A 23,238-nucleotide genomic window follows, 5' to 3' on the forward strand; every position below is an offset into this window, starting at 1 on the left:
CTACCTCCATTTTGCAGATTAAAAAAAACAAAACAAACAAAAAACCCCTGAGGTTTAGAGAAGTAAAATGACATACTTAAGGTCACATAGCTGGTTGGTGTTGGGTTTGGGGCCCCAAGTCACATCTCTTCTCTTCCAACGGTCTCTGTCCACACAAATTATATAGCTTTTTAAGGGCATTTTAACTGTGATTTTTGGCTGACATTGTAAGCTGATTATGTGTTATGAATTGTCACCAAGGTGATCATATATCCAAGCTTCCTATCCCCATCTCCATTTGTGTGTCCTGATGTAATAATAATCAGTAACACCCTGATCTGTCTCAAAATTGCTCTGGTTTGAACGTGTGTAGTTGGTCGATTTCTCTGCTGTGGATCTGAAGGCTGTTATAGACGGGGGCCCTCACTGTTCATTTCCTTAGACCAGAGGTGCTGCTGTCTTATGGGGGAAGGGAGACTTCCTCAGCAAACTCTTTCTAAGGTCCTGAGTTTCTCTTGGTGTGTGGAGAATGTCCTGTGGACTTGCGTGTCAGGGTGTTGGTCCATCTCCACCCACATCAGTTTCAGTGGAGAGCGAAGGGAAGAAGAAAAGCTAGAGGGCGGGGATGAGAAAGATTAGGGAGGCTGATCAAGATAGGTCCCGAGGAAGCGAGGGAGTTGGGAGAGGAGAAATAGCAAGATTGAGGCCAGAAATTGGGAAGTCAGGCAAGAATGCCATCTCTTGGATTTTATCTCTAACACCAGGGGATGGAAGATGCCATTTAAAATGACTTTTAGACTCAGGGCTCTGAGACATCTTTTGGAGTCTTATTCACTCCAGGTGGGTTTCTAGAAAGCCAGGCCTTCGGGCAGCTCTGGTGGTGCATCATTGACTGTGTTGTCATTTAAAGCTTTTAGTTTGTGGTTACAACATCATGGGAGCTGCACTCTTGTTTTTCCAGCTGAGGGTTAGGAACGCCCAGCTCACATGGACCTAAGGCAAGAAGTTAGCCCAGGCAGTTGTGAGGTGGGTTAGTTCTACAGGAACTGACACCCACTTTATTTCCCTTGCTGATACCTGGCCTGACCAGTGAGCTTCACACTTTCCCACCGTGCTTGCCAAACCCAGTGCGATGAAACCAAGAGCTCAACAGAGAGAGGTCATTGCGTCGTGAGGCTGCGGCTCTGATGAAGACAGTTGATCTCCCTGAGCCTTGCTTCCTGCATCTGTAAAATGGGAATAATAGCTACCCTGCCTCCCACAGGCTTGTGATGTGGGTCATATGAGCTAGTATATAGGAATAAAAATTGACACCGTAAAGGAGTTTTATTAATAACAAGAAGGAAAGGTTGAGGGAAGTTTCTGGACCATTTAAGATGGAATATGCATAAGTATAACATCTGCTTTTTATAAGTACCCTCAGGCGCTTTTTTCCTGATGAACCGGTTGATCCCCTTGCCCTGGTCCCCCTGGCACTCAGTGCCTTCGAGCCCTGCTAAGGCACAGCCCCTAATGGTGTCTGGATGCCATTCCCAGGGGGCACGGCCAGGGTAGCCATGTCTTCTGTGGGAAAAGGCCATGGGGCTGTGGAAGGGAGCCTGACAAAGCGGGATGGGAATGTGAGTGCTTGCCCACCCGAGAGTGCCCCATCTCCTGTTTGCCAGCCTCCTGCGGAGGAATCAAAAGCCTGGCCGCTTGTGACTCATGGTGTGGGGCTGCCAACCTGACTCGGTTTTCTTTCCAGGTCTCGACCCTGCGGGCCCTTTATACAATGGGAGACCTCCTGAGGACAGATTAGATCCTGGCGACGCACAGTTTGTTGACGTCATCCATTCCGACATTGACGGTAACAGTCCTTTCCTTGTGGGTCCGTGAGCACCCCCTCCCACACTCCTAAAGAGTCTCCCCCTGAAGTTCCTCTGGATCCCTCTTTTCCTGCAGGTCAGGGTTCCAAATCCACTGAAACACTGAAGGGACACTGGTTTAATGTAGGCATCTGAGTTGTCTTGCTGGAGTGGAGGTGCTTTTCCCATCAACGTTTCTTATTTATTTATTTATTTATGATTTATTTGACAGAGAAAGACACAGTGAGAGAGGGAACACAAGCAGGGGGAGTGGTAGAGGAAGAAGCAGGCTTCCCGCTGAGCAGGGAGCCTGATGTGGAGCTGATCCCAGAACCCTGGGATCACTACCTGAGCTGAAGGCAGAAGCTTAATGACTGAGCCACCTAGGTGTCCCATTTTTTATTTTTCAAGTGATCATCTTCACCAATTAAGGCTGATTTACTTGCACACCGTGTGGATAAATGTTTCCATATATGCAGCAGGCTTTGGATGCATGATTTCTGTTTTTTGTTAGTTCTTTCTCATTATTTTCTTAAGCTGAAAGATGTGTTCAAATGTTGTGTCTTTATGGAGAGCGATTTTGAGTCATTTGGAGCTCTCCAGCTCTCTCTGGATCTTCTGGCCATTTCTATCTTTCCTGGTGCTGATATCATATCTGGGGTTGGGTACATGATATGGGGGTTAGGGTGATGTTAAAGATGGCTTTTTATATCCAGACGTCTGGGAGAAGAGCCAGAGTAGGAACCTGGCGGGGGGGGGGGGGCGCTGAGGGGACAGAGCAGAGTAGTCTTTAATAATAAACCCTTTTTGAGAGCATCTGGGGGTTCAGAGGGTTAAGCCTCTGCCTTCAGCCTAGGTCATGATTTCAGGGTCCTGGGATCAAGCCCCTTATCAGGCTCTCTGCTCAGTGGGGGAGCCTGCGGCCCCCTCTCTCTTGCCTGCTTCTCTGCCTACTTGTGATCTCTCTCTCTCTCTGTCAAATACATAAATAAAATCTTTTTAAAAAATAATACATCCTTTTTGTGATATAACAACCTGAAAAATCCTTGATCAGGGGCCCCTGGGTGGTTTAGTCTATTAAGCGTCCAACTCTTCGTTTTTAGCTCAGGTCATGCTCTCAGGGTCAGTGGTTCGAGCCCTGTGTCTGGCTCCATGCTCAGCGCAGAGTCTGCTTGTCCCTCTCCCTCTGCTACTCTGCTCCTCCCCACCCCCTCGTGCCCTGTCTCTAAATATATAAATAAATAAAATCTTGGAAGGAAGGGAGGAAGGAAGAAAGGAAAGAAGGAAGGAAGAAAGAAATTGCTGTCTTTGCACAAAAAGAAAAATCCTTGATCCCCTGTCACAGGCTGTCTGCTGTGATATTCAGCAACTGCTGGCCTTAAGAGGAAATGTCTCTGTGAAACGGCTGCATTCTTACTATGCAGTTTGCAAAGTATTACCTTCCTAAAGCACAGTCCCTCAATGCCATTTTAATGCTTGATGGAATAGAGTAATTTATTTTTTTATTCGTGGAGAGAGAGTGAACTTTGAGGAAAGAGAATAAGCTTTGCCATCAGGCAGAGGCAGGGCTGAGATCCCAGGTTCTGTCCTCTCCATGGTATCATTTAGTTCAGTAAGCCCTCTGAACCTCAGTGTCATCATCTGTAACTTACTTCATCTGAATTTACCAGTGGACGCTTTTTAGACATTGTGAAAATGAGAAGAAGGGTGTGTACAGCACCTAGTACCATGCCCACAGACACGTGTAGGTTCTCAGTACACAATAGCTGCTATTATTGCAATGTTGCACTATCTGTATACATGTACAAATAATCATTTAAGTCAAGTCAAGCACTTTACTGATTATTTTGTGGTTACAGAGTTAAAGAGGATAAGCAGTTATTAAATCAATCTACAATTATTTTGGCCCCCATTTTCTAGGAAAGTCTCCAATTTAAAAAATTTTGTTTCTTACAAAGTAAACGTTCATTTTTTCTTTTTTCTTATTCATTAAAGACTGACATGAATGCAGTTAAGAGGCCCAGGAAACACCCGCAATTTGAGGGTTCCAGGCAAATATAAAGAAGAAATGTTATCATTTTATCAGACTTGCTGTGAATGAGTGATCAAAACTCCCTGCCTATAGAGAAAGAATGGAAATAAATTTCATTGCTGTCTTCATAGTCTCCTAGTTGGAAATCACTGCTTTCTAACTAACTAGCTGGGTAACTTTGGACAAAATATTTAAATAGGTATAACAACAACAACATAGTCCCTGCCTATATTCTTCCAGCAAATGAACTATGCAACGTGAAAAGTTCAAAAATAAAAGCACAATATGTTCTTCTCTAGCCCTGGGCTACAAGGAACCATTAGGAAACATAGACTTCTACCCAAATGGAGGATTGGATCAACCCGGTTGTCCCAAAACGATATTGGGAGGTAAGTGCAGATCCTTCACATCTTGCACAGTAGTGGTTTAAAAAGGCTTATTTTAAAAATCTGATCTTATTCTATGGGTAATAGTTTTTAATAGAAAACAAATAATCTGAGAAGATAGATATTGTGTAAGTATCAATTATGTCTTAAAAATTATTACTCAAATACACTACTTAAAAAATATATATAGCAGCATTATTTACAATAGCCGAGATATGGAAGCAACCCAAGTTTCCACCGATAGATGAATGGATAAAGAAGATACGGTATATTTATACAATGGAATATTGCTCAGTCATGAAAAGGAATGAATTAAATCATTTGCCACAACATGGATGCATCTAGAGGGTGTCATGCTAAGTGAAATTAGTCAGAGAAAAACAAATACCACATGATTTCACTCATACGTGTAATTTAAGAATAAAACAAGTGAACAAAGAAAAAAGAGACAAAGAGAAAAAAATAAACCCTTAATTATAGAGAACAAACAGAAGATTACCAGAGAGGAGGTGGGTGGGAGGATGGGGGAAATAGGTGAAGGGGATTAAGAGTACACTTACCATGCTGAGTAATGAGTAATCTACAGAATGGCTGAGTTGCTATATTGTACACCTGAAACCACTGTATATTAATTATACTTAATTTAAAAACCAAATTTTAAAAAGCAAATAACCATAACCATATGATTAAAAGCTAATACAAATGATTTCTCTCTCTTGAAAAGGTATGTCCTTGATCTAGAAATTTCATATCTAGAAATCCCTCCTAGAGAAATAATGGAAAAGGTAGACAGAAGTCAAAGTGCAAAGATACCTGACATAGCATTATTTATAAACGCTAAATTTTTAGAAATAGTCTAAATATCCAACATGGAAAATTGTTAAATAAGTATGGTATGTGCTCATAAAGGAATACAATTGTTTAAAAGTCGTATTTTCAGATTAATGAAAATGCTTACAGTGGGATGTTAAGTGCAAAAGACACAAAACTCTACAGTATGATCCCAATTTGTTTCTTTAAATGTGTATTTGTACATTTGTAAGTATAGAAGAAAAGACTAAACGTAAATGCTGAAAATAATTATTAGTGGTGAACTCTGGATATTGGACTTCTAGGTGATTTTTGCGTCATCATTTCCTATTATTTTATATTTTCTAAATGAGCGTGTATTATTTTATAATGAGAAAAAACTCATAAAACAAAAAAAAATGGATAGCTAGAAGGGAACATAAAAGTAATGCGGGGGACAGAATAAAAAACCCATCCTCAATTGCTCTAAGTATGTATTTGACCATAGCTAGAGAAAGTTAAATAATCATGAATATGATTCTAGAAAAAGATAATCTTATTACAAAATGGTAGCTGTGTACAGCCCCATGGGAATGATGTGGTGTTTGGAAATGATCCAGATGAACTGGCATAAGTAGGGTCAGCCATATTGTACCATAAATGGTGGGTGTACAAATCCTGTCCCATGTGGTAAGCGGCACTACCTCTAAGGAGCCAAAGATAGTGTGCTTTGCTTATAAAGGACATTCTCTGTATTGTTATCAATGTCATTGTTTCTGCAAGTGGAAGTTCCAGAAACAGTAAGTCAATACTGACCTGTCAGATTTAGTCCAGTTCAGCTTGGCCCGATGCGAACCCACGCTTTTCTTCTCTTGCCCCGGTTTATTTCTGTCCTTCACTGATCTCCTCTGTGGGCGTAAGTGGACTCTGGGGGAGGAGGAGACAGGGGTCTGATTCAGCACTGAAAGCCTCTCCAAGCCACCTGCTCATCATCATAACTCCACTTCTAGGGTTCACTGTTTCCTACTCAGACCCTCACCTCCATTGTTTGCCCATCTTTGGGGCCCTGCTCCCTTTCCTGAATGACTAACTTCATCATCAGACCCATCCACCTTCCAACAACCTTTCAGTGTTGTGTGCTACAGTGCTTTGTCATGTCCAGCTCTCCTGATGCCATCTCCACACCTTGCTGCCTTCCTCTCTCGTCACTGCACTAATGGCACCCACTAGGAACTAACTGGAGGCTTGCCTTACCTCTTCTTGCCCATTCATGGCTTCCAGTGCCACCCCTCATTGTTCAGTCCTCTTACTTCACCCTACACCCTGTAGCAAAAGTGGAACCCCTACCTCTGGGCTTCTCTCATGAATGCCCTGTGTACACCCACTAGAGACTCCTTTAGGTCTCTACCGTGTCAGCCCCCACCTTGGCGTGAGAACATTCTGGAGCTGCCATAGAGCCTTGTTCATTGAATACAAAGTCCAGGCAAACTTGCTAGCTTTTTCATGGCCCTCAAAAGTACTAGAGAATCCTTATGTTTATTTCTTGCCAACTCCTGTGATCACTCCTCATGCATCTAGTCTAAGATCTCCCTGCCTATAAACCCTCACCTCTTAGAGGTGACCTCGATTAAGATCTCACCTGAGGGAGCCATTCTCTCTCTCCTCATTTGAGTTTACAAGGTCACTCTTCACATTCCTGTTCCCTTCTGCTCTCCGAGTGGAAGCATCCCCCATTCCTTTTCAAAGCCCTCTCCTCTGCTTGCCTTCCTTGGGAGGAATCCTCAGTGCCTTCTTTCTCTGTCTTTACTAGTTTAAATGTGCCTTCTGCTGAGCGTCTCTGGAGAAACTGTCATTGGATTTTTCTCTTCCTTTTCACAATGACAAAGGAAGGACATAGGTTGAAACTTAATTCTACCTCAAAATAGCTGCGTGACCTTGGTCAAGTCATTTAAGCTCTCTAAGTCTCAGTGTCCTGCTGGGTAAAATGGGGTTAATCATGCCTATCTTCTGTTATCCTGCCACGTGCCAGAAGGAATAATGATCTATGGGTTTTTATAAGGATTCAATGGGATAAAATACACTGAAGTTGTTAGCACAGTGCCTGGCATCTAGGAGACGGGGTGAATCGTGCGTGTACCATGTGACGTACCATTGTTAAATGCTACACCTGCTCTACTCTTTCCTCGTTCCTTTTACGATCAAGGAATGCAGTATTTTAAGTGTGACCACCAGAGATCCGTGTACCTATACCTTTCTTCCCTGAGAGAGAACTGTTCCATCACCGCGTATCCCTGTGACTCCTATCGGGATTATAGGAACGGCAAGTGTGTCAACTGTGGCATAGCACAAAAGGAGTCCTGTCCCCTTTTGGGTAAGTCCAATAAGAGTTTTCGCCTCTGATTCACAAAGAGTTCATTTTTGGTAGGATCCCACACCATTTTACTATCTAAAAATGGGCCTGAAAATGATGTGGTGTAAAAAAATTTTTACTTTGCTTTTTCCAGCCAATTTTGTTCTGTGAAGTACTCTTGGACCTCCCACTCATGTGTTAGAAAATCCATTTGTATACAATTTCATCCAGAGGGCAGTGCAACCTCCCTGGACACTCGAGCATAAAAAAGAAGTTTCCAGACTAGTTTCCAAGCCCACCTAGGGTAGAGTCACCTTACATAGCCTGCTCCCATGGGGACATGTGTCCTCTTTGTGCACACAACCTCTCTGCTGGGGGAGGGTCACAGTGGGCCCAGACTCTGCTGTCAAATGAGCCTTGCAGAAAGATCCCTTCCAACAAACTGTGTCTGAAATGCCCTTACATTGAACCCTGGTTCTTATGTGCATGTACAGTTTGGAATGGGGGGTCACAGATACACTGCGGAGGCTGCTTGCATATTTGCCAAGGATTGGTAGAAATATTCCAGATTGTGAGGACTTTGAAACTGGATGATCAAGAGACTTGTCTAATTGTTAGAAGGAAAAACCCATGTTAACATCAGGTCGTGCTGCAGACAAGGGGTTCTCAACCTTGATTGTGCCTAAGTTAATTGGAAAGCTCCAGGAAACTCTTAAAAATTACTCATGTTCCCATTCTGGATTGGTCAAGGCAGCATGGGAAGGCCATTCTCTAAGGGTGCGGACAGAGTTGAGAGAGAGAGAGCGAGAGAGAGAGAGAGCTAGCTCAGCCTCATTCCCGCAGGCACAGACAGGAAGGAGAAGAGTCCCCTACTTGTTCACGTGGTCCTCGCCAGCTCAGGTTCTGTGCAATTTAGGGGCCTAATTGTAGTTCTTCAAGAAAGCACAATGCTTAGCAAGAGTGATGCTATTTGAGGTATAAACCTGAATCAGTTTTAATCTATAAAATGAGTGTATTACTGAAAAATGTCAGCGCTATTCTTAGTCTACCCAGTGTGTGAGAGAACTAGCAGACTACTGAGAACCAGTGTGATACAATGTCAGTAAAAATGGGGGAGAGCCACTGTGGGGTCATTTTGCAAGTCCCAGCTCTGAGGGAGAGGGTTGCAAGAAGGGGCAGAGGATGTGGGGTCGAGGGGGCAATGCCCTGGTGGCTGACTCTGGACATCCTCCTGTAGGGTGGGTCTAAGAGGGGGGTTGTCTTGGGGGTGTGGGCGGTCAACTCACTGCTCTCACTACCTCCCCAGCAGCTTTGACACTTACATAATACATGTTAATGTTCCATTTTTCCAACTTGCTTTACAGGCTATTATGCTGATAATTGGAAAGAGTATTTAAAGCAGAAAGATCCTCCTATGACTAAAGCATTCTTTGACACAGCTGAGAAGGAGCCATACTGCAGTGAGTGCTGGATGTGGTGGTTTGCTTGTGCCCAGCCCCCTCCTTTTTTGTTAAATGGCAGAGTCTCAGCTTCCTGGCTGCCTCCTGGCAAATGGCTTCTGGGCTACCTCCTGGCAAATGAAGGTCATAGTTTGGAGCTAGAAGGAGTTGGGTGGAGTCCTGACTCCACCACATAATAACTATGTGACCTTGGTCAAGACATTTAACCTCTCTGAGTCTCGGTGTCCTGCTAGGTAAAAATGGAGATAATAATGCCTATCTTCTGGGTTATAAGGATTAAATCTCAACAAACATGATTATTAGCTTTGCTGGATGGCTATTCTTTTTTTTTATTTAATTAAAAAAAATTTTTAATAAAAAAATACATTTGTATCTTTAAGCAAACTCTACACCTCGTGTGGGGCTTGAACTCATGACCCTGAGATCAACAGTTACATGCTCTACTGACTGAACCAGTCAGGCGTCCCTTGGATAGCCATTCTGATTGCTAAGATCTTCCAGAAAATTTGCTTAGCCCCCCACAAAACTTGACATTGTGCCTAGGTAAAGCCAGGTGTCAGCCACATCTACAAAGCAACCATGATGACCTTCTAGTGACATTGAGAGTTTGAGTATTCCAGATGGGGGCTAAATGGGGCAGGAGATGATTAGATGCCCTGTGAATCAAGTAGGGATTTTCCTGGGCATATCTTACTGTCTTGTTCCCCCCTTTCATTTTTCTTAGGAGCACCCTAATGAAAGAGGTTGCAGATCAGTGGGTTTCCCTCCTCCTTTGGAGCCATTTGTGGCAGCCCAGAGTTTGCTGTCTGCCCAGTTCAAGTGAGACAAGTGCCCGAATAATAATGGGCCATGAAATGGCAACACTAGGGCTAACCTAATTCCTTTATGGGACCAACATATCCCTGAGCCTCCATTCCCTTCTTGGCAAGTCTGATCGAGAGATAGCAAGTGTGGCTGTCATGGTGGGTTCCCCGTCTTCCCAAAGCATCTGTGACCTTGGGAAGCAAAGAGTGGGGAGGAAGACTAATTCTCTGAACACATCATACACTCTGACTTATTCAGTAGGAGTATTCTGAGTGTCTAGAAGGCACTACTTCCAGGATTACAAAGAGGAATCCCTTCCCAGTTACTGCTGTAGTGTATTTTAGCTTTATTTTTTTTAACTCCATAAGACGTTACTCAGGCAATATTTGTATAGATGTACCCATATACTTACCAGGTTTTTTGATGATCATTTTTTTCTCTTGCATTTGTAAATTCAGATAAGTGTGCTGACTAATGGGAGAATACTAGAGCATGATAAGAGTTCTAAGAGGGAAACCTGACTTAGTCTGAGGGTCAGTGAAGGCCTGACCTGGAGGAAGTGACATTGAGCTGAGACCTGAAGGATGAGCTGGCAAAGTCAGAGTGTCCAAGTGGAGAGAAGGCCCAGTAGCAAAAGACAGCCTGGCAGTGCCGGTGATAGGGCATGACTGGGAACGACATGAGAGAGGCTGGTGGACGTGGCCCAGATTATGGAAGACCTTGTCTGCTCTGGAGTGTCTCTGCATGGCCACCTGGTTGGTTGGTTTATTCTACAAGGGGAGAGAGTGCAGTGAACCAGTCTTACTCAGCAGTAGACCATGATATCTCAGTCCATAAGGTGGGAACACCAGTCCAACTGTGATGCCTACACCTGACAACGGGAGACCACTGAATGCCACCATCACCCAGCCCATCTTTACTGAAAAGAATGGAAAGGACTATTAGAAAATTCTGCCCTGGATCTTCGCAGAGACTCTAGGAGGGGAAATCACAAGAGACTCAGGTTCTGAGGGAGGTTGGGTTTTTTAGGAATTGACCTTTCAGGGGACCAGCTGAGAGTGCGCCTCTCTCATTGTGCTCTCTTCTTGTTTTGTAGTATATCATTACTTTGTGGACATTATAGCTTGGAACAAGAACATAAGAAGAGGGTCCATTACAATCAAACTGAAAGACAAAGCTGGAAACATCACAGAATCCAAAATCAATCAGTAAGTTGGGCTGGGATAGTTTGCAGTTTGGCATCTCCCTTTTTGTGCAGAGAAATCATATCCCAAACATACTCACTTTCTTATTTATAGGGTTGTACTTGTCCTTGTTCTACAAAAGATCTAAGAGAGCAATTGCTTCTTGTGGCTCTTGACCCTCCAGGCTCGTTACAGATGAAAGTAGTGTAGAGATTTCTTTTCTTTTCTTCTTCCCACCCTCTTTCGCTCCCTTCTGCTCTCCCTCCCTTTCTGCCTCCCTCTCTCTCCCCTCCCTCCCTCCCTCTCCTGCTTCCTTCCTTTGTTTAAACATTTAATTGCTAAAGTCATCCTTGCTGGCTGTAAAGGATTTAAACAGTAAAGAAACATATAACGTAAAATATGTAACATAAAAGTGCAAGTACTTGTCCCATCCCAACAATCCCACACCTAAAGACACCTACCTATCCCGCCACACATTTCAACCTTTTTTTGAGTTCATAATATGCAAAAATGTAAACATATATATGTATGTTTCTGAAACTCAGAAAATGTGATTTGCAAAAGAAAATTGGAAACATCCTAAAAATCCAATGATGGGGAAATGGTTAATTAAATATTATCATGTAATAAAATATTACTTATATATTAATTTATGAAACATTAAATGACATGCTTATAATATGCTAAGTGAAAAATGAAGGGCATCAAATTATAGAAGGTATAAAATTAGTTCAACAGTGCCAAAAAAATAAAAAATAAATATGCCTATTAGATTGTGGTAGGAATATGAGTGCTTTTTTCAGCTTCTCTTCACTTTTCTCTCTTTTCAGCTTCTTTTACTTTTATATGATGTTGCATATATAGAGTTTAAAAATGGTTAATTGTTTTCATCCATTAATTTTATAATCAGGAGAAAGGGGGAATATAACTCAAAAACCTTTAAGCAAAGAAGTTTGAGGCTCATTTTATTCATTTACTCAGGAAACATTTTTGGGGGTCCTATTATCTAGTAGGCACTTGGGTTGTCTGTTAACTTCACTCATAGAGAACCAAATGGAATGTCATCTGAAACTGAATGTCACCTATGGGTTTACCATGTACATGAATAGAAAAGCTGTGTGTATTGGTGGTATGGAGGTGGTTTTTTTTTTTTTTTTTAAGGCATCCTTGGATCATAATAATAACAGCCTTTGTTTATTGAATTAGGCACATTACACATACTGGCTAATGCAGGTCCCACTAAAACCCCGTGAGATGGTATTATTATCTGTATTTTATATTTAAGGACTAGAGGGTCATTGGCTAATACCACACTCCCTCGAACGCCACTGGCCCCAAGCCCAGTGAGGCTGCATTTTCAGTGAGGGCACCGCTAGGGGACGCATCTTGAATAACCAGCGCCAGGCGGTTTACAGGCTGTGATCCTCAGTAAGGAAGCTGGGCAGAGACCTCATCTGGAGATTCTTAGAAACAGCAGGGGAAATTGCAGTTACAAATGAGACGTGGTCACTTAAAAAAAATTGGTTATTCATGCTAATAACTGGTTACATATTGGCTTTACATTGTTTTAGGAATTTTAATCTTATGTAGTAAATCTCTCCTGACTAGGACTTTCTAATGTGAAGGGTTTTCTCTTGATTAAGATCGCGACCTTAACTTCTGTCCTTCATTCACATTTAGTCATTCTCAGTCATTACCATATCAGAGAATATCCGGGGGAAAAAAGGGAAATGGTTGTTCTATTACATGGTGAAATATGTCTACTTTTCTCTTTCTTTGCCAAGTAAACTTTTAGTTTTGAGTGTTTTTACAATAGTATCAGAGAATGTGCCCGAGTTTATTCAGTCTTACCGGACTATGGGTACAAATGGAGTCACACTCAAGGATATTATCTGCTTGGCGATTCTCCCTCTATCCATATCTTGGATGTATTTCTTTTTATTCTCAAACCTTTAAAAAATTAAGATATAATTCACCTACCATAAAACTCACCCTCTTAAAATGTACATTTTAGTGGTTTTTAGTATATTCACAAAATGTACAAACATTACTACCGTCTGATTCCAGAACATTTTTATCATCTCAGAAAGCAACCCCATACCTATTAGTAATTCCTCGTTCCTCCTTCCTCCCCAGCTCCTGTCAGCCACTCATCTGCTTTCTGTTTCTATAGATTTACATATTCTGGGCATGTCACATAAATGAAATCATACAGTATGTGGCCTTTTGGTGTCTGGGTTTTTTGGTTTGTTTGTTCAGCATAATATTTTCAAGATTCTGTAGCAGTACCACGACTTCATTATTTTTATGGCCACATAATATTCCGTGGTATGGATAGATCCCATTTTATTTCGATCCACTGACCTCTGGGTTATGGGCCCAGCTCACTTCTACCGTGCCACTCTTCACACATACAACATTTTATTTATCCTTGTATCAGTTGACGGATATTTGGGTTGTTTCCACTTTTTTGGCCATTATGAATAATGCCACTATGGACATATGCGTACCAGTTTCCGTGTGTACCTACGTTTTCATTTCTCTTGGGTATATACCTATGAGTGGAGTTGCTGGGCCATACGATAACTGTGTATTCCACATTTTCAGAAAATGCTAAACTTTTCCAAAGCGGCTGCACCATTTTACATTCCCACCAGCCATGTGTGAGAGTTCTAATTTCCCCCACATCCCTGCCAACACTGTTAATACCTATTTAAAATTTGTTTCTTTTGCATTGTGGTAGAAAAACACAAAACATAAAATTTACCATCTCAATCATTTCTGAGTTGAGTAGTGTTAAGTATGTTCACATTGTTGTGAAACAGACCTCCTAGAACTTTTTCATCTTGTAAAACTGAAATTCTATACCCATTAAATAACAACTCCCATTTCCCTCACCCTCTAGCCCTGAGCAAGCACTGTTATAGTGTTCCTATGATTTTGACTACTCCTATGAGTGGACTCACATAATATTCATCTTTTTGTGGTTGGCTTATCTCACCTAGCATAATAATCAAGTTTTATCCATGTTGCAGCATGAGACAGCAAGACTTTATCTTGTTTGATAAAGGCTGAATAATATTCCTTTGTGTGTATTATCACATTTTGTGTAAATATCACAGGCAGGTCTGTTTTCTTTATTGTAGCCATTCTAGTGAGCATTATGTTATATCTCGTGGTTTTGATTTGCAGTTCCCTAAGGATTAATCGCTTTGAGTGTCTCTCATGCGCTCACTGGCCATTTCTATATATTTTTTTGAGAAATGTCTATTCAGGTCCTTTACTCATTTTTCCTTTTCCATAGATTTCATTTTTTAGAACAGTGTTAGAGGGGCATCTGGGTAGTTCAGTGGGTTCAAGCCTCTGCCTTCAGCTCAAGTCATGATCCCAGGGTCCTGGGATCAAGCCCCAAGTTAGGCTCTCTGCTCAGCGGGGAGCCTGCTTCCCTTCCTCTCTCTCTGTCTGCCTCTCTGCTTGCTTGTGATCTCTGTCAAATATATAAATAAATAAAATCTTTAAAAAAAATAGAACAGTGTTAGATTCCCGAAATCGAGCAGGAAGTGCAGAGATTTCCCATATGCGCGCTTGGCCCCATACACACAGCCTCCCCAACTATCAAAATCTGGGTAATGGAGTGGTACACCTATTGTCATGACCCAAAGTCCATAGTTTACATTAGGGTTCACTGTTGGTGGCGTACATTCTATGGGTTGTGACAAACATAGAAGAACAATGTATCTACCATTATAGGATCATGGAGTAGATCCTATACTCCTAAAAATATTCAGTGCTCTGCCTATTATATCCATCTCTTCCCTCTAACCTTTGGCAACCGCTGGTCTTTGTTCTGTCTCCATAGTTTTGCCTTTTCCAGAATGTCATGTGGTCGGAATTGTCTGGTATGTAAACTTTCCAGAGTAGCTTCTTTCACTTAGCAATAGGATTTAGGTTTCCTTCATGTATTTTCATAGCTTACTAGCTGATCTCCTTTAAGCACTGAATAATATCCTCTTGTCTGGATGTACTACAGTTTACTTATCCATTCTTCTACTGGAGGACATCATGGCTACTTCCAAGTCTCCAAAATTCTGAATAAAGCCGCTATAAACATCTGGGTACAGGTTTTATGTGCCTTGTTTTAAAATTGGGTTATTTACCTTTTTACTGTTGAGTTGCAAGGGTTGTGAATATACTCTGGACACAAGTCCTTTATCGTTTTAGGTCTCACATCTAGGTCTTATCCATTTTGAGTTCATTTTTGCCCATAGAATGAGGTAGGGGGTCTGACTTCATTCCTTTGCCTGTGGATACCCAGTTGTCACAGTACCCTTTGTTGAAAAACCTATTCTTTCTCTGTGAATGTCTTGACACCTTTGCCTAAATCAATTGACAGTCAGTGAGAGGGTTTATTTCTGGACTCGGAATTTTATTCCATTGATCTATGTATTTATCCTAATGCAAGTACCACAGTGTCATGTAGCCCACTATAGCATTACTGACGCTTTCCCACAAAGTTTAAAATCAGGAAGTATGAATCTCCCAAATTTGGTCTTTTTCCTTTCTTTTTTATTTAGAGAGAGAGAGAGAGAGAGAGGAAGCGTATGCTGGGTAGTGGGGGTGGTCAGCAGAGGGAGAGAGAGAATCCTAAACAGGCTCTACTCCAGGCATGGAGCCCACCGCGGGGCTTGATCTTAGGACCCTGACATTGTGACCTGAGGTGAAATCAAGACTCAGAACTTAATTGACTGAGCCACCCAGGTGCTCCAAGTTTGGTCCTTTTCAAAGTTGTTTGACTGTTCTGGGTCTATTGAATTTCCCTATGGATTTTAAATCAGTTAGTCGGTTTCTGGGGGAGGGGAAGGAAGCTGAGATTTTGACAGAGATTGTTTCTGCCCACCCCCACCCTAGACAGTAGGAGAGTTGTTTACTTAGAATTCATTTTTAGTTCACCCCTCTGCAGACTCTTCCATTCAACTCCCCTCCTTGAGTGGCTCTGTTCCCTCTCCTACTGCACTGCAAAGCCATGAAAAAGAAAACCCATTACCAGCTTTCACAAAAGGCCACCAAAAGGTGATGTGATTTCAGTATTTCTACCTCCACCAATTTTTAAGGTTTCTCAATAATCTTCACTTTCCCCTTCGCTCAGTGCAATGTAAAAGTTTTTTTTTTTTTTTTAAGATTTTATTTATTTATTTGTCAGAGAGAGAGTGAGCGAGAGCGAGCATAGGCAGACAGAGTGGAAGGCAGAGTCAGAGGGAGAAGCAGGCTCCCTGCGGAGGGCAAGGAGCCCGATGTGGGACTTGATCCCAGGACGCCGGGATCATGACCTGAGCCGAAGGCAGCTGCTTAACCAACTGAGCCACCCAGGCGTCCCCAATGTAAAAGGTTTTGAGTTTTGCTTTTAATTGTATCCATCACTAGGGCACATCCTACCAGAAGCAAACATCTGGCTCCTATTATGGGTCCTATTATGGGTCACCAGCTCTCACTCCATTTATTTGGGTATGACCCCAGTCCCTTGGGTAGTGCCGCCCCAGGTATTTCCAGATTTCCCTCCAGGTGGAAGAGAGGGTTCCACCTGTACTCGTAGACAGGCTTCTCAGCTACAGGAGGGTTTTCCCCTCTCCTGCCTTCCATCTGTCCCACTAGGTTTCACCATCTGCCGGTGGCCTCACCCTCTCCTGAGGCCCTACCTGCTTGTGGTTGCACAGCTGTTCTCGGAGGGGGATCCAATTCAGGGCGACTGGCTGCCGTTGGTCATCCTGTAACTTGTGTCCTCACTTGCAACCTTCCATCCTTCCTTGACCTTGACACGTACCGGTCAGTTATTTTTAGAATGCCTTCAGTCTGGGTTCTTGTCTGATGCTCCCTCGTGATTACATTCAGTTCGCGCATCTCCTGCAAAAGGGGCGTAGAAGTGATGCTCTGTTTGGCTCAGCGTGCCCTCTCAGGAGGCCCACAGCTTTGCTTTATTCCATGAACGTGGATCAGTTCATTAAGGGGGTTGCTGACAGGCTTCTTCACTATCAAGTTACTGTTTCTCCTTTGTATTAGTAAGTACATTGCAGGGAGGTACTGTGAGACCATGTAAATGTTCCATTACTGGTCAAACTTTTACCCACTACTTTTGAGGTTTTGTGGTTGAATTGTTACTACTGTGGTTGTCAAATGACGATTTTTCTAATTCTTCATTTAGGAAAAGCTTTCTCATTTCCTCCATTTGTTTGGTCATATCAATATGAACTCATGGATTTTTATTTTGTTAATGTTCATGTTAAATTACTACCATTTACTTATTTTGATATTTAAATTATCTCAGATCCAGCCAGTGAAATCTCTTCAAATTGGGCCTGTGCCCTTTTTTAAATGCATTTTTTTATCGTTATGAAAACACATAAAGTTTATTTTCTTAATCATTTGTAAGTGTACAGCTCAGTAGTGTTAAGAGTAGTCATGTTATTGTGAAATAACTCTCCAGAATCTTTTCAGTGTGCAAACTGAAATTCCATTCCCATTGATGAACATGCCCTTTTCCTTCTCCCTCCAGCCTCTCCTAACTACCATTCAACTTTCTATTTCTGTGAATTTGATTACTCTCGATACCTTATATAAATGGAGTCCAACAATATTTATCTTCTTGTGATTGGTTTATTGTGTCTAGTATAATGTCCTTGAGGTTCATCCATGTGGTAGCATGTGAATTTCCTTCCTTTTTACGGCTAATATTTCATTGTGTGTTGATATCACGTGGTGTTTATCCATTCAGCCACTGACGGACATTTGGGTTGCTTCTATCTCTTGTCTCTTGTGAATGTTGCTGCTGTGAACATGGGTGTGCAAATATCTTTTCGAGACCTTGCTTTCAATTCTTTGGAGTTTCTACCCAGAAGTAGAATTGCTGGATCATGAGGTAATTCTATTTTTAATTCTACAAAGAGACCCCAGACCCTTTGCCATTGTGGTCATACCACCTTAAATGCTAGCAACAGTGCACAAGGGTTCCAGCTTCTCCGTGTCCTCATCCTCATCAACACTTCTTCTTTTTCTTCTTCTTCTTTTTTCTTTTTTTAGATTTATTTATTTGACAGAGAGAGAGAGACAGAGACAGAGAGACAGCTAGCGAGAGAGAGCACAAGCAAGGGGAGTGGGAGAGAGAGAAGCAGGCTTCCTGCCGAGCAGGGAGCCTGATATGGGGCTCGATCCCAGAACTCTGGGATCATGACCTGAGCCGAAGGCAGACGCTTAATGACTGAGCCACCCAGGTGCCCCATCCTTGTCAACACTTCTTATTTTCAGTTTGTGTGGGCTTTTTAAATAGTAGCCTTCCTGATGAGTGTGAAGTGATTCTAGATCCTTTGGAACATCTCCACCATTCTTTGAGCCCTTCCTCCCTTTTTGGCACACAGGTTGTTGGAGGTCCGCTTTGCACTTTCCCTGACCTAGCCTTGGAATCAGCCATTTCTCCTGCAAGAAGGAGGTTTTAGTGAGGGTGGTATTTAAAAATCAAAATCTAAAAAAAAAAAAAAAAACCTTAAAAAAAAAAAGGTGGGGGGGGCGCCTGGGTGGCTCAGTGGTTAAAGCCTCTGCCTTCGGCTCAGGTCATGATCCCAGGGTCCTGGGATCAAGCCTCACATCGGGCTCTCTGCTCAGCAGGGAGCCTGCCTCCTCCTCCTCTTTCTCTCTGCCTACTTGTGATCTGTCTGTCAAATTAAAAAAAAAAAATCTTTAAAAATCAAAATCTGGGTACCTTTCAGATTAGTTTTACATGTGGCATGTTTGCTCTCCACAGGGCTTACACATGATTCTAGTGGGGCTGGGGTGACACGTGCCTCCCCCACCCCCCATCCCACCTCCAAATTAAGGATTCACTTCTAGAGCAAGCCTCCCATTTCTGAGTGCAGGGCGGGAGGATCTCCAGGGTCTCCTGACCCAGCTGAACCTCCCCAGTGGGTTTACCCTAGGCTCAGTGTGAGATTCCAACTGTAGGAAACATCAAATACTTGGGAAATTATTTAGCTATCTTATTTGAGAGGCAGGACTGGAAGAACAGATGCTGAAGCACAGCTTCTCTATTAGCAGCTAGCTGGGCTAGAAATACACACACACATCTAGCAATGTGGATTCATGGAAAGACTCTAACCTTAAACTCAGAAGTGAGCTTGAATCCTCGCACAGGTGCATGTAAGCCGTGTGACCTGGGTGAATTTAAGCTGTACAGGCATCTGTTTCCTTGTCTGTAAAATGACTAATCCTTATCTTGAAGAAGCTCAGGGGAATGGAGACGTGTTGAGAGATGAGAATGCTATCTGGTGTATGGCACGTGGGTGCACCTGTCTGGTGCCCCAGTGTCTCATCATTCTTGGGGCCAGAAGCTGCATTGATGCTGTTCTCTGGAATCCAGCAGAACTTGGGGGTCAAGTGGCTACCTGCTTGTGCGTGATTTGTAGGCATCAAAACTGCTTCCTTTCATTAGCAATCTATATCCACTTAGAAATATTATCTCTTCCTTCCAGTGAACCTGCAGTATTTCAGAAATACCACCAAGTGAGTCTGCTTGCAAGATTCAGTCAAGACTTGGATAAAGTGGCGACCGTTTCCTTGGTGTTCTCTACAGGATCTATAATAGGCCCCAAGTACAAGCTCAGGATTCTCCGCATGAAGTTAAGGTCACTTGCCCATCCAGAGAGGTGAGCCATTGGCAGGGTGTGACAAGCCCTTGTTTTCCAAAGACCTTACCAGTTCCTGTCCAATCCTCTGGGTCTGATGTTTTAATACGTCTTCATAGATTACAATGAAGGAGGGGAGGGGTTTTCTAAAAATAGACATGATAAAAACCAGTAACCCCATAATTGAAGAAAATTTTACTAGTAGGCACTTAAAGATAAATGGCCCAATAATCCAAAGAAATCATGTTACATGCTTATGGTTACATAATTCTGCCCTAATCACTCCACCCACACTGCTTGCAAGTATTTTTGTTGTGGAAAAGAGCCTCATATAAAAAAAAAGGTACAGAATAACCAGAATGTTTTATTCCATTGATGTAGTATGAAAGTACTATCTTGATGTTGAACTTGAGTGACCTTGTTCTTGGGAAATACACATTGATGTATTAAGGGAGAAGCAACCTATTCTCTCAATGGGTTCAGAAAAAATAAGCAACTGTGTGCATGTGTGTGTGCGCGCGCGTGCAGGGGGACAGAGTTGAATTGGGGGAGAAAGAGCAAAGCTGTGGCAGCATGGGCACTCTGTGACTGATGCCACTTCAACATACAGTCCGAGCACCCAGTCTATGGGCGGACAGTGCTGTGAGCAGTCAGTAGTTTATGCTTATGAGTTCCTCTCTCCTAAAGGTTTAGGGTACCCTGAAATATTTAATAATACAACTTTCTTCTGAGAGGATAGTCATTACATCTTAAAACCGTGGGATTCTTTAATACTTTTTTTTCCTGATCATCAAAAGAATACACACTGATTTTATAAAACCTGGAAAGTACGAAGGTGTTAAGCAGAATGATATCACCATCATGTCATTATTCAGAGGCAACAAATGTGAATAGTTTGGGTTATTTTCCTTCTAATCTCCTATTATTGCTTTAAGCCTAAATAAAAATAAATCAATAAAATCTTTTAAAAAATCAAACCTGGATGAAGTTAGGTGGCAAATAACATCTTACATCCTGCTTTCTTATTGTCACTGATATTTACCATAAGCTTTCTCCTATCACGTTAGGAATAATTGCTCCACGATGTTAGATCCTAAGGACATAATGTGACTTCTTTTCCAAGAATGGGATGTGTTTACTACTTGACTGATGAGGATATTCTGTCTCACATCCTCAGGCCCGAGTTGTGTCGGTATGATCTTGTGCTGATGGAAAACATCGAGACGGTCTTCCAGCCTATCCTCTGCCCCGAGCTGCTGATGTAACCATTATTGGGACAAAGGGGCACCAGTAACATCAAGCAAGCTACAACTGTAGTCTTTTTTAAAGCATCACCTCACCTCTTCCTCAAGGCACAAACCAGTATGAATAAGCAGGTGTTTTTCCAGCAACATCCCATGGATGTCACATTGCAAAATGTCAGGCGACCTTGGATTATGGAACGGTCCTGGGAAGGGAGCCCCTAAGTAGGGCAAGTCAGAAATAGCCAGGCTCCCCACAGCCCAGCGCCTTGTCTGGCTGCGTCCTGGGGCCTTGTTTGTCCTGGTCTGTCAGCTCTGCTGCCAGTCACCGGGGCAGCTCTGCTCAGCGCGGAGAGCATCCGAAAGAGAAGGACTGGCTGGAGACCTCACTTTGGACTCTACCCCACACTCCCTGTGCCAAACTCCTCCAGGTCCTTATACGTAGGAAGGAATGGAGCCTGACCTACCTCACAGGGTTATTGTGTGGGTTTGGGGGACAAGTCTGTGAAGTGTTCTTTGAAATCCCATGGGGACCACATCCGTGAGTGGTTTGGTAAATGTGAATATGCTTTTATTTATTTTGATATGGCTGATCTAAGATGCAATAAGAGAGTTTCTCATCCTCAACAACAACCTGTCTCTTGAGCTGTTCACTCTGGGAAGGCAGGAAAGCTATACCCCACCTGCTCTAAAGTGGGTTGGTGTGTGGAGGAAGGGGGGACAGAGGGACAGGACGGGGGGTGGGGGGCAGCTGCTGGGACTAGACAGTAAGCGAAGGGGCAGGGGAAGGTAGCTGAAGTGGTAGGACAGGCTCGCGCACAGTGACCATGGAGGGAGCGAGAGGCAGGAGAAAAAAAGCTTGGTTTTCACTTGAGATGAAGAAGGGTCACTTTCCAGGCAACCCTCATTTTGAGCAGTCCTTCGGAAATGTTTGTCCTTGTTACTGACACAATTCATGGTTATTTGAAGGAAATTGAGAGAATATGGAAATGGGAAATGAACACATGCTATCTGCCATCCACCTGTAGGAGGTCATGAATGTTCACCTTTTGGGAATGATGCTGAGTAACCTGTGTCACTAACGTGAATCAGATCCTACACCAGTGTGCTCCAGTTGGAAAAATTCTTGGGCTGCCCCAGGAGTAGGTATGCTCAGTGAGTCTGGGGTGATGGCAGCAGCTAAGTCAAGAGGCCCGGAGGGCCAAGGCCAGAGAGGCCAGAACCAAGGGTGGACCATCCCCGGGACCGGATGCCCAGCGCAGGCACAGAGCCAAAGGGGTGGCACCACCCATCCCACAGCTGTGGCCACTGCTATAAGGTTCCCCAGATTCCGGAGTGTCACAGGCCCATAACCTCCTCCTCATCCAAGTGACTGTTTTCCTGCTGTTTTCCCTGAGAAGAGCCCTTTTAAAAGAAATGGGAGTCTTTATGTGATAAACTGGAGAACTCTATGCCTTCCTGTGTGGCACATCTTGTACGTATGTCTCTGTGTATCACATGGAGAATGAGCTTGAGAAGGAATGAGACTCAGAGATGCTCCTGCCTGCTTGGCTTTCTCACCCTCTGTCCCTCTTCCCACATTTCTCCAGCCATTGTGCATAGAGAGATCAGTGTGCCGGTAGGCCCTTATTTCTTTTTAGAGTTTTACTGCTCCTGTATTTTTTTTTTTTTAAGATTGTATTTCTTTATTTGGGGAGAGAGACCGAGAGAGAGAGCACGAGCTGGGGGAAGGAGCAGAGGCAGAGGCGGAAGCAGACTCCCTGCTGAGCAGAGAGCCCCATGCAGGACTCAGTCCCAGGACCCTGGGATCATGACCCAAATCAAAGGCAGACCTTTGACTGAGCCACCCAGGCACCCGTGGTCCCGTGTTTTGACTAGCGCGCCACTTCTTTGTCCTCTTCCCCTCACCTGGTAGGCGGGGGCCAAACCTACAGCAAGAAAATGTTGGAGTAGCATAGCTATCATTTATGAACTCCTTTCGCCAGGGAGGTCTCTCGGCTTCTTCCTTAGTGTCTCCTAGCATGGTACCTGGCTCACTGGGGAATGGGCGGATGGATGGACAAACGGATGAACGAATGAATGAGTAAAGGAAGGCATGAAATTTGCTCACTGGGTGGAGATGAATTTCAATGAGTCTCACATGACAGCGACCTGGTGAAGTGAAGGCAGGTGTGGCCACTCCCTTCGCAGGTTCTCCTGAGGCCCCTGAACTTCCCGGTTTCTTGCTATCCTTACCTCTCCTCCGTCTTCTTTGTCAGAATCTCTTTCTGAATCCCAAATCCAAGATGCCATTAAACTGCAGTCTACCCACCTCCCTCCCATCTTCATCAATTATCTCCTACTGAGCTTTTTTCCCCCTTATATTTATTTGTGAGAGTATGTGATTAATGTCTGTCATCTCCATTAGAAGCTCCACAAAAGGTAGGGCCCGGAGCCTCATGTGGCGCCTACAATGTCGTCTGTGCCCAGGACATAGTGGATGAACACCTCCCGGAATCTTCTG

At 43.3% G+C, this 23,238-nt stretch overlaps 1 protein-coding gene across 1 annotated transcript in view; it reads left to right on the forward strand.

Annotated features, from left to right (window-relative positions):
* LIPH (lipase H) overlaps nucleotides 1–22,435 on the forward strand; it is a 47,399-nt gene extending 24,964 nt beyond the window's left edge. Inside the window, exons 4-10 of the mRNA XM_032338394.1 lie at nucleotides 1,724–1,825; nucleotides 4,155–4,244; nucleotides 7,234–7,401; nucleotides 8,745–8,840; nucleotides 10,741–10,852; nucleotides 19,342–19,515; nucleotides 20,672–22,435. Of these exons, the coding sequence (XP_032194285.1) occupies nucleotides 1,724–1,825; nucleotides 4,155–4,244; nucleotides 7,234–7,401; nucleotides 8,745–8,840; nucleotides 10,741–10,852; nucleotides 19,342–19,515; nucleotides 20,672–20,759 (830 nt within the window). The 3' untranslated portion in view covers nucleotides 20,760–22,435. The remainder of the gene's footprint in view (nucleotides 1–1,723; nucleotides 1,826–4,154; nucleotides 4,245–7,233; nucleotides 7,402–8,744; nucleotides 8,841–10,740; nucleotides 10,853–19,341; nucleotides 19,516–20,671) is intronic.
* Nucleotides 22,436–23,238: the final 803 nt, after the last annotated feature.

Source organism: Mustela erminea, chromosome 1 (genome assembly GCF_009829155.1).
Source record: "Mustela erminea isolate mMusErm1 chromosome 1, mMusErm1.Pri, whole genome shotgun sequence".
Taxonomy (NCBI): Eukaryota; Metazoa; Chordata; class Mammalia; order Carnivora; family Mustelidae; genus Mustela; species Mustela erminea.